The 11,455-nt window shown below is 51.3% G+C and overlaps 1 protein-coding gene across 1 annotated transcript; it reads left to right on the top strand.

Annotated features, from left to right (window-relative positions):
• The first annotated feature begins 1,707 nt into the window (after positions 1-1,707).
• ECH1 (enoyl-CoA hydratase 1) lies at positions 1,708-10,872 on the top strand. Its single transcript, XM_026010105.2, has 10 exons — positions 1,708-1,902; positions 2,320-2,527; positions 2,648-2,736; positions 8,209-8,333; positions 8,424-8,472; positions 8,671-8,735; positions 9,544-9,614; positions 9,704-9,775; positions 10,252-10,402; positions 10,566-10,872. Exons 1-10 carry the CDS (start codon positions 1,779-1,781, stop codon positions 10,668-10,670), a joined length of 1,059 nt encoding a protein of 352 aa, XP_025865890.2. The 5' UTR covers positions 1,708-1,778; the 3' UTR covers positions 10,671-10,872.
• The last annotated feature ends 583 nt before the right edge of the window (positions 10,873-11,455 follow it).

The following is an 11,455-nucleotide window of genomic DNA, read 5'->3' as shown; positions in this document are numbered from 1 at the left end:
ACAAGTGCAAAGGTCAGTTCGTTGTGCCTTTTTGATGCATATGCACCTGGAAGCTCACTGGGGCGCCTGGTGGGCTCAGTCAGTGGAGCATGCTACTCTTGATCTCAGGCTTGTGAGTTCGATTTCTTAAAAACAATCTTAGAAAAGAAAACCCACTTTGGTAATTTGCTGTGAAGTTATTTAAACTGATTATTAACATCTGAAGTCACATGGCATTTATGGAACGAACAAACTGCTTCACCAGGGTTTCAAACAACCTTTGCAAAGGAGAAACTACAGTTGCCTTGCAGCCATAAACTTCTAAGTCCTCTAGGATTTGTTTTCAAGTAAATCATGGGGGTAAGAATGTTTTCCCGTTTTGTCTCCCAGCACCCAGTCTTGTTTTGTTTTTTAAGATTTTATTTATTCAATGAGAGAGAGAGGCAGAGATACAGGCAGAGGGAGAAGCAGGCTCCATGCAGGGAGCCCGATGTGGGACTCGATCCCAGGACTCCAGGATCATGCCCTGGGCCAAAGGCAGGCGCTAAGCTGCTGAGCCACCCAGGGATCCCCCAGCACCCAGTTTTATCCCTTGTCAGTTTTGAAGATCCTCTGTGTATGTATTGTACTCCATGCACAAACAGCCATATATAACCATCTTTTTTACACCAACCAATCATGCTAATTCTATTCGGGTGCCTGGCTGGCTCAATTGGTCAAGCATAGGACTCTTGATCTCCAGGTTGTGAGTTTGAACCCCATGCTGGGTATAGAGTTTACTTTAAAACATCCTAAAGAGGGGCCACCCAGCAGGTGGCTCAGTCTGTTAAACATCTTCAGCTCAGGTCAGGATCCCGGGGTCTTGAGATCCAGCATCTGGCTCCCTGCTCAGTGGGGAGTCTGCTTCTCCCTCTCTCCTGCTTGTGCTATCACACACTTGCTCTCAAAGAAAATCTTAAGAAATAAATTCTAAAATTTAAAATTGTTTCCTATGCTGGCGTCTGCACAGTGGCTTCAGAGCTTCCCATTATATAGATAACCATAAACAGTTCCCTGTTGATGGAAGTTTTCCAATAACCATAAACAGTTCTCTGTTGATGGAAGTTTTCCAAAAGAACTTACCCGTCTATGACACATTTAAGAAGGCAAGGTATTTCCTATAATTCCATTTGCCTGGAGGCTTCTGTCTTGGTGCACAATTCCCTAAAGAGCATGCTTAAGCAGTTTTATGGCACTTTTGAGGTTCTTGGGTAACTGGCTTTTTCCGAAGTAGTTTTATTTTTTAAAGAAATTATTTTAAGCACATGAACTTCAGAGCCGCATAGATGCCCTCTTTGGCACTCCTGAAGCCCAGATACCTTCAACTAGTACTTTCCCTCCCCCAAGCTCCAATTTCCTCAGGGCACAATCAAAAATAGTGCGACCTCTTGGTGGTGTGCGAGTTCAAACAGATTGCAAAGCGCGCAATGTTGGCTCCTCTATATTTTCATTCTCTTACAAGGGTAAGCTCAGTACTAGATAACTTTTTTTTTTCAGTTAACAAGTTCCCAGTGCATGATGACAAAATTGCAAGGCTGCAGTTACTCTGCCATTATGTCCTTGAACATTTCAACCGTCCCCGGTGTCTCCCACCATTATGCAACAGCGCTGGGCTGAAACGTGCAGCAACAACAATACGCCAGGTTCCCACTGGGGCAAAGGGCGCATTACTAAACGCTGTTTCCGGTTGCCCTTAATAAAGATGGCGGAGGTATGGGCGCCAGCGCCATCAGGCTGCGGCATCGGTGCCCTCGCCAAACATGGTGGCGTCGTACCCGCCCCCTTGGCTTCTTCCTGTCTGTCGGGCTAGTTCCGCTAGCTCCTGGGTCGCGATGGCGGCAGCGATGGTGGCTTCTCGCAGTCTCCGAGATCTGCTAATGCGGCGTGAGTCACCTCGACCTCTGGAGTCCGTTGCTCCGTCGTGCCGTCATAAGCGCCATAGGATGGGGAGGCCTGTCGCGGGTGCCGGGCTGAGCACCTTAAACACAGGGGGTGCATATGCTCCCAACCAAAGAGCGCCCTAATTCTGTAAGCCTGTGCCTTACAATTGGGTCGCTTCGCGTTCCCCCTGTGGGGTCAGCCCCACGATCAAGGGTCTGAAGAAGTCCTCTCACTGAGGCCACTGATAAGTGCCCTCCTAATCTGAAAGTTTGTATCCTCCTAAACTGAGGTTTCTTAGGGACCCGCGTTCCCCAGTCTAACATCACTGAAATGAAATGGGGCCCTTCTGCTCTTGAAGGCACTGTGTCCCCAACCTGGGGTCCTCACCTCAAAGCCTCTTCTTTTCCTTTATCTCCCCAGGACTGGTGGCGCCCACCCCGCAGGGCCTCAGCCTTTGCCTTCGCCCCTTGAGCTCCGCTGCGCAAGATGAGGCCTCCACAGCAGCCCCCAGAGAAGCACCAGGCCACAACTATGAGTCCCTTCGGGTGACAGCTGCTCAGAAGCACATCCTGCACGTGCAGCTGAACCGGCCTGAGAAGAGGAATGCCATGAACAAGGCCTTCTGGAGGTAGGGCCTGCGGATCATGGAGGCTGAGGGAGTGGGCAGGAGTGGGGTGTGGGGGACAGGGTTCAGGAGGGCACGGGATACCCTTCCAAGACACAGCCCTTCTCTCCTTGCCCCGCCCAGAGAGATGGTGGAGTGCTTCAACAAGATAGCACAAGACCCTGACTGTCGGGCTGTGGTGATCTCTGGTGCAGGAAAAGTATTCACTGCAGGTACCAGCTGCTCTCCACCCTCACCCCTGCCAGTCTCCCCTGCTCCTGGCATTAGAGCAGTGCTTCCTAACTAGGGTTCCAGCTTCTAACTTCCACTTTTATCTTTTTCTTTCTTTAATTTAAAACATTCAAATACCACGGGGGGCCTGGGTGGCTCAGTGGTTGAGCATCTGCCTTCAGCTCAGGTCATGACCCGGGGTCCTGGGATCGAGTCCCACATCGGGCTCCCTGCAGGGAACCTGCTTCTCCCTCTGCCTATGTCTCTGCCTCTCTCTCTGTGTCTTTCATGAATGAATGAATGAATGAATGAATGAATGAATGAATAAAATCTTTAAAATAAAAATAAAACATTCAAATACCAAAATGAGTCCAATAGAACATGACTGAATGATGAGCTTTGAAGTCTGATCCGTGGCCTTGACCAAGGCCCTTAACTTATCAGTCTGTTTTTGTTTTTTAATGTCACTAAAGTGTATTATAATAACATGCTTTCAACACACACGCACTGATTTCCAGTTACATGTCTGTTAGGACTTTTAATTGTCCCACGTGTCTGTTCTTCAGGCTGGATAATTTCCATTGACCAAATTCCCTGAATCCTTTGTCATCCTATTCTACTGTGAAGCCCATCCAGTGATTTTAAAAATTTTAGATACTGTGGTTTTTGGTTCACAAATTTCCACTTGGTTCTTTTTTTTATATTTGCTGTTTCTCTACTGTAGTTTGTTATTGATCACAAGCATGTTCTTTGCACTGTTGCTCCTAGTTTTAACCACTGCTTTAAAACTCTTGTCTCCTGGTTCCAACATCTGGGTCACGTTGGGGTCAGTCTATGTTCATTATCTTTTCTCTTGAAAGACTGAGTCTCATTCTCCTGTTTGTTTGCATTTGGAATAAATTCTGGGTTGTATCCTGGATATTGGGATATGGAAAGACGATGTGGAAACTCTGGGTCCTATTCTCTACCTCTGGAGACTTGAATTTCCTGTTCTAGCAGCTTAGTTGGAATCAGTTTTTTTTTTTTTTTAATTTTTATTTATTTATGATAGTTACACAGAGAGAGACAGAAACAGAGACAGAGACACAGGCAGAGGGAGAAGCAGGCTCCATGCACCGGGAGCCCGACGTGGGATTCGATCCTGGGTCTCCAGGATCGCGCCCTGGGCCAAAGGCAGGCGCCAAACCGCTGCGCCACCCAGGGATCCCTGGAATCAGTTTTTAAATCTCTTGCTGGGCTGCATGCATGGTTCATGGGTCAGCAAGAGATTTGGGCAGAGATGGTCCATAGAATTTGGGGCTCCTTTCTCTGGCTCTCTCTTTTCTGGAATATCCCGCCTCACTTTCCAGCAGCTAGGGTTACCCTGGACTCTGTTTTCTGGTTCTTCAGGCACAACTTCCAGCCTCCCCTTAGTCTAGAAACTTTAAAAATAGCTAACTCTCGGGGTGCCTAGGTGACACAGTCGATCGAGGGTATGACTCTTGGTTTCAGCTCAGGTCCTAATATCAGGACTGCAAACTTGAGCCCTGCTCAGACTCCAAACCCAGTGTGGAGTCAGGTTGAGATTCTCTCTCCCTCTGCCTCTGCCCCTCTCACTCATGTTCTTTTTCTCTCCCTCTCTCAAACAAATAAATAAATCTTTTTAAAAAAAATTTTTTTAAAGAACTCCAGCTAATTCTCACGGTGCTAGTCCCTTCTTTTAAGTGACAACTTCCTCCAGAATCTACCCTGTGCCATCAGGTGGTGGTTTATATCTTGTCAACCCAAAACATGCTAGTTGTCCTATGTGGGCAGCTTCCATTCCAGAAGTGAAGCAGTAGGTGGGTACATTGCTCTCTGCACAGGGCCCAGCCCGCTGCTGGGGACACAGTGGTGACCGAGGCAGCCCCAGGCCCTGGCATCACGGAGTGGCCAGCTCAGTGGGGAAGACAGACAGTAAACAGGCTATTTCTCGTTGTCTCCCCTCTTAACATTTTTACATGTCCCCTCTCTTCGTTCTCCTCTCGTTGATCTGTTTGGATAACAGACACCACAGCGCAAGCCCCTTCCTGGGGGCCCTGGACCTAGAAACAGGAAGGTAGCCCCTGGTTCTCAGCCCTCCTCTTCACGGAGCTCGTGCCAGAGAAATGAAAGACTAGGCTTCGTCAGTGGCTGTGTCAGGCCTGGGGCTATCATCTCAGTTCCTAACTGGCTGAAGCCGTCTGCTCTCATTTCAACAGCAAGACTTGCAAGGCCAGAAAGAAGAAACCCAATATAATTAGTAGTTCCAGTGATAGAATAGAACCACTAATTAAATAAATAAATAAAAGGAGGGAAGTAGCCCACACGTATTTAACATCTGCAGAGTGTCTGGACCTGTCCACATATTAATTAATTCTCCCCAGAACCCTTCCAGATAAGTGCAATTATCGTCCCCCATTTTATGTGTGAAGCAACTGAGGCCCAGAGAGAGGAAGAAACTTGCCCGGTTCTCACAGTGGAAAATGGCAGAGCTAGGATTTTTTTTTTTTTTTTTTTTTTAGAGAGAGAGAGAGGAAGTGTGAGAGCAGGAGGGGGTGGGCAGAGGGAGAGAGAGAACCTTAAGCAGACTGAGCACAGAGCCCAACGTGGGGCTTAATCTCCCGACCCTGAGATCATGCCCTGAGCCGAAATCAAGAGTCAGATCCTTAAACCGACTGCGCCACCGAGGCACCCTTAAAACGTGTAGACCTTTTATTGTTGGAGCCATTATTACTTAGAATAATGAATAACAGAGTAAGGTTTATGAATGAGATCTGGAGCACTTCGAGGTTCCCAGGGGAGCCCGATGGGGGGCTTGTCTGCAATGAGCAGTTCTTAGGTGGGAGGAGGACACCTCGTACCATGGTCTGGTCCTTTATTTCAAGCGTTTGCAGAAGCCCAGGTGTGCAGGTCTGGGCGGTGTGGGTAAACCAGAAAAGCCAGGGATAGGAGGTGTTGCAAGGTTCCAGGCTGGGCTTGTTCTGGGAGCCAGCGTGGGTTCTGTTGAGTCACACAGGCTTCACAGACCCGCTGTGGAAGCCAGCAGATGCCGGCGGGCACTTCTGGCCTCCGCTGAAATGGGGCACATGAAGTAACTGGGATGCCCTGTGACAGGGCAGGCCCAGGGCGAAGCACCTCTGGGGCTCTGTCTCCTCCAGGCCTGGCCTCTCTATCACCTCTGGGGAGGGTTTTACCCTCATTTTGTGGAGAAGAAGCCTGAGGCCCTGAGGATGAAGTGGCCTGGCCGAGGTCACAGGGGAGTCCTGTCTTACCTGTATTTACCTTGCACAAATTCAGCTATACCCTGAGCCAAAAATCTTCAAGTCTCTCTTATTTCTTTATTTTTAGAGATTGTATTTATATACTTGAGAGAGGAAGTGCGAGCATCTAAATGGGGCCAAGGGGCAGAGGGGGAGGGAGAGAGAATCTCAAGCAGACTTCCACTGAGCAGGGAGCCGGTATGGGCTCAATCCCAGGACTCTAGGATCACGACCTGAGCTGAAGGCAGATGCTTAAGGACTGAGTCACCTAGGTGCTCCAGGTCCCTCTTATTTAAACAAGCCCTGGAGGCCGCAAACACACACCCACCCCCCCCAAGTGTGGCCAGATATGGGAGCGGTTTTTCAGTTTTATCAAATAACTTTGTTCAGAGGCAAAAGGATGAGAATGATTAACCCCAGGAGGAAGAAAGCAAGGGATGATTCTGCTTAGAACCATCTCATAGCAAGGTCTTACTCAGAGTAAAAGTCAAAGTCCACCCCCTGGCCAGTGAGGCCCCACGTACCTGGTTGCCCACTTCCTCCATGCTGTTCACACAGATCAGGAGCATTCCTACCACAGGGCCTTTGCACTGGCTCTTCCTGACATTTGGAGCTCTAATCCCAGATATCCCTAGAGCTCCCTCCCTCTCTTTCTTCAGATCTCTACTCAACAGTCACATTGTCAGGAGCACCTGGGTGGTTCAGTCAGTTAAGCATCAGACTCATCGTGATTTCAGCTCAGGTCATGATCCCAAGAGTTGTAAGATCGAGCCCTCGTCAGGCATTGCCCTGAGTATAGAGCCTGGTTAAGATTCTCTCTCCCCCTCTCCCTCTGCTCCTCCTCTCCTCCCACGCTACCCCCACTCCCTCCCGTGCACCCCTGCTCAATGAGGGTGGGCATTGCTGTCTGTAGTTCCCTTATTGAGCACTTGCTGTATACTAGACTCTGTTTAGGCATGCAAATGCAGTAGTGGGCAGAAAGACAAAACTCCCCTCCTGGAGCTCACATCCTAGAGAGGGAGACAGGCCCTAAGTGCGAGAAGCCCACAATTATGTGATAACAGGGATATAAAGGGTGATAGGAATGCTACTTAGCCAGGGTAGCGGAGTAGGCCTCTCTGAGGAGCTGTGGCCTGAACAGAACGATGCAGTCAGTCTTCTTTTTAAAAAAAAAGATTTTATTTATTCACAAGAGACACAGAGAGGGGCAGACACAGGTAGAAGGAGAAGCAGGCTCCCTGTGGGGAGCCCGATACAGGACTCAATCCCAGGTCCCTGGATCAGGACCTGAGCCAAAGGCAGACCTCAACTACTGAGCCACCCAGACGCCTCTGGAGTCCATCTTCTGACCACCACAGAGGGAGGAACTATTCTAGGCAGAGACCTGTAGGTAGGAAAACAAAAGTCCCGGGAAGGGACTATATGATGTTGTTGAAACAGCTGTTGGAGGCCTCTGTGCCCAAAGGAACAGGCTGGAAACGATGTCCATGAGGGCTGGCAAAGTTTTGGCACATACCTTGTATTTTCTTCCAAGTAAGTGCGATGGGTGGGAAGAAGAGAAGACCCTGATGTGCTCACAAGTTCGCTTGGCTGCTGTGGAGAAAAGTCAGGGCAGGGGTGGGAGTGGGGAGATCAGGGGAAACAATTTTCGGTAGAGTAGGGGTCCTGGAGAATGATTAGTGGAGGAAAGGTCAGATTTGGGATCGTCTTGCAGTTGGAGCCACAAAAATTGCTCCATCTTTTGAATCTTCCTGAGGAAAGTCATCACCGTTGACTCATGCCAAAAACCCTTGTCTCCTAAGCCACCTGACACCATGGTGAAAAGCGTGACCTCTGGAACCAGTGCATGGTTCTGGGCTTACCCCGTGCCACTACTCACAAGCCAGTGTGACCTTGGGCAAGTGGCTTAAACTCCATGTACCTTAGTTTACCCTCCCCCCAGTAAAATGGAGATAGTAATAGGACCCACTTCATAGGGTTGTTGTGAGAATAAAGTGAATCATGACCCTATAAATGCTAGCTTTTATTTATTTCACACCCAAGATGCAGTCCGTTGCTAGGTCCTGTGTCAAGCGGCTTTCTCCCATGGTGGTTTGGGGGTTCGAATCTGCTAAAGCTAAGTTCTGACCTCTAGTGGGGGTAATGCTGGGGTGGGGCAAGTGGGAAGGGTGGTGCCTGGGAGGTTCCAGGGTCCTCCTCACGCCTCCCCACCAGGTATCGACCTTATGGACATGGCTTCAGAAATCCTTCAGCCCCAAGGAGATGATGTGGCCCGCATCAGCTGGAATCTCCGTAACCTCATCACCAGATACCAAGAGACCTTCAGTGTCATCGAGAAGGTTCTCTGGGGGGCTGGCAGGGTACCCCTCCCCAACCCTGTCCATCTCCTGTGGACCAGCCCTGACACCACCCTTTATTTTCCCTTGCAGTGTCCGAAGCCAGTGATCGCTGCCATCCATGGGGCCTGCATCGGTGCGGGTGAGTCAGCCATCCACCACCCATCTGGGCCCTCGCTCTGGCGGGGGTGCCTGTTGCCTGCTGCCTCTCCGCCTCAGCCAGTGACCTCCAGCCTCAGATCAATCGCTAGTTAAACGATGCCCAGAGGCACAACACCACTACCTGGGAGGAGGGGTCGGTGCTTGTGGTTGTTTAACCCCCCTGGCCTCCACCTCGCAGGTGTGGACCTCATCACTGCCTGTGACATCCGCTACTGTGCCCAGGATGCTTTCTTCCAGGTGAAGGTGAGCCTTCCTGAGCTTCCAGTTCCTGGGATCCTGCTCAGAGGTGGGCGATGGTTGGCAGGGCGGGAGCCGAGCAGCCACAGAGCAGGTTAAGAGGGTGGGAGTGAGAGTGAGGTTCAATTCTGAACCTTAAGAAGTAACACTTTGGGGGCGCCTGGGTGGCTCAGTGGGTTAAGCATCTGACTCTTGATGTCAGCTCAGGTCATGATCTCAGGGTGGTGAGATCGAGCCCCATGCATTGGGCTCCATGTTCAGTGGGGAGTGTGCTTGGGAGTCTCCCCTCCCTTTGCCTTTCCCCCTGCTCTCTCTCTCAAATAAATAAGTAAATCTTTAAAAAAAAAAAAAAAAAAAAAAGTCACACTTTGGCCATGAAGGAAGTCAAGGGTAGGCCATGCTGTCCACATGGGGTTTGGAGTAAGTAAAGGTATGGGGGTGGGGGTGAGGCTGGGGTTGCTGCTGGGATCAGTGCTGGAGAGGACTTGAGCCAGGATGGAGCCCATAGAGGCAGGAAGAGGGTCAGATGGACAGGGTTTGAGGGCTTCCATCTGGAGATAGATGTGGCCGACCCAGAGGAGCTGGGAGGGCAGAGGAACTGGGAGGTGGGCTGGGTTCTAGGCTGAAGGAACCTACATGGGCAAAAGCAGGTAGATGGCAATGAAATGGGGTGTTGTGGGGGCAGTCTCTGAGGTGGCTGTGGAGTGGGACCTCTGCCATATATGCAGAATTTCGCTGCCACTGAGGTTGCATGGTGGGGGCCAGTAAAGCCACAGACCAAGGACTGACATGATGCCCCCCCTCCTCCCCCCAGGAAGTGGACATAGGTCTGGCGGCAGATGTGGGAACGCTGCAGCGACTACCCAAAATCATCGGAAACCAGAGGTGGGTGGAGGAGCCAGGGAGGGGACCGCAGGGCGTGTCCTGGGCCCAGGATGACTGCTGTCCCCCTGATACACCCTGTCCTCTTGCAGTCTGGTCAACGAGCTGGCCTTCACTTGCCGCACAATGATGGCTGATGAGGCCCTGGGCAGTGGGCTGGTCAGGTAGGAGCCGCGGCCTGCGCTGGTTGACAGCTTAGGGGCAACCGGGGCCGGGCGCTTCGGGCGGGTGTGCATCCTCGCAGATTCCCGGGGCTTCCTCTCTCGGTGTGGTCAGTTCTTTAGTCTGCGCTCCAGCGGCTGCTCTGACTGTTTCATTTCACGGCGGGTTTTCTGCCTTCTACTGTGATTGGCCACTTATGCATCCATGGGAGACAGCCCTTCGGGCGCCTGGGTGGCTCAGTCCCTTGACTGACTGCCTTCCGCTGGGGTCATGGTCCTACTAGGATCGTGGGATCGAGTCCCGTTGGGGCTCCCTGCTCAGCGGGGAGTCTGCTTCTCCCTCTCTCTGCCGCTCCCCCCTGCTCATGCTCCCTCTCTCTCTCAAATAAAAATCTTTGAAAAAATCTTAAGAGAAACAGTCCTTTGCGGCCGGCCGCGTCTCCCCCTGCGCCCCACTTACGGGTTCCCCTCATCGGCAGCCGGTTGTTCCCAGACAAGGAAGGAATGCTTGATGCGGCCTTCACCCTGGCGGCCGAGATTTCCACCAAGAGCCCCGTGGCAGTGCAGAGCACCAAGATCAACCTCAACTACTCGCGCAACCATCCGGTGACTGAGGGCCTCAACTACATGGTAAGGCTCTGCGTCCAACCAATCACAGCCCTCCTCTGATCCCATAGCAACCAGTCAGGTCCCAGCAGCCCTCTGCAGGCCTTGTCCTCTGCTTGGTGCGCTGCTGCCTCCTCCCTGCTTTTCATTGGTTCGACTCCAGCCTTCCCCTACCCTCTTCATCCAGGCGACCTGGAACATGAGCATGCTGCAAACCCAGGACATCATTAAGTCGGTCCAGGCTGCCATGGAGAAGAAGGAACTGAAGAGCGTCACCTTCTCCAAGCTCTGAGAACCGCTGCGGCCCAGGGCCTGGCCTGGGGCCTGGACTTATCTTACCTCCTTCCCATTTCCTCATGGGCAGAGAAGGAGGATTAGTGAAGATGGTCGCCCGTGCCTTCTCCCTTGGTCTCCCTGTTTCTGACATTATGACACTGATCCTTATGCCCAGGGACTGACTTATCATCACCCGAACAATAAAGCAACTTAATGAACCTGGTGTCTGTATTGGAAAGAGAGAGGAAGCCGAAAGGAGCCAGGATGGCCCTGCGGGCTCCAAGCTCCATATGGAGATTTGACCAATGGAACCGGAAGGCGATGCCCATTCAGAGCTGGCAGTGGGCGGGCCAGGCCCGGCAGAACGCCTGGCGGCACGAGCAAGCAAAAGTCACATGGCTGCCTCTGGGCTGGAAGGCTCCAGATGGCCTCCCTGCTGCTCCAGACTGGAGGGCGGTGTGCGCCCTGCCTGGCACCCACTCACTGCACAGCCTGCTGGATCTGACGCTGGCATCTGGCTAGAGTTCCATTGCTACCCAGTCTTGGCCAACTGCCTCATTTTTCTTTTATTTTTTATTTTAAGTAGGCCCCACACATGAGGTGGGGCTTGAACTCACCACCCTGACGATAAGGGGGTCCCATGCTCTACCAACGGAGTCAGCCAGACATCCCTGCCTCATTTCTTTAAACTTAAGATTTCAAAAAAAAAAACAACCTTACGGTTTTCATGTCCCAATATAATCCCAACCTCCTGGGTTTATGTTTGAAATGAGTGCAAGAAGCCAATGATCACTTTAGTGC

This window comes from Vulpes vulpes, chromosome 1 (assembly GCF_048418805.1).
Source record: "Vulpes vulpes isolate BD-2025 chromosome 1, VulVul3, whole genome shotgun sequence".
Lineage (NCBI taxonomy): Eukaryota > Metazoa > Chordata > Mammalia > Carnivora > Canidae > Vulpes > Vulpes vulpes.
This window is presented reverse-complemented; position numbering and strand designations above follow the sequence as displayed.

Coding starts and splice junctions, on each gene's coding strand:
- ECH1 (XM_026010105.2), top strand. CDS start 1,779: ATGGTGGCGTCGTACCCGCCCCCTTGGCTTCTTCCTGTCTGTCGGGCT. Junction 2,528..2,647: donor ATGAACAAGGCCTTCTGGAG/GTAGGGCCTGCG, acceptor TGCCCCGCCCAG/AGAGATGGTGGAGTGCTTCA. Junction 8,334..8,423: donor CCTTCAGTGTCATCGAGAAG/GTTCTCTGGGGG, acceptor TTTCCCTTGCAG/TGTCCGAAGCCAGTGATCGC.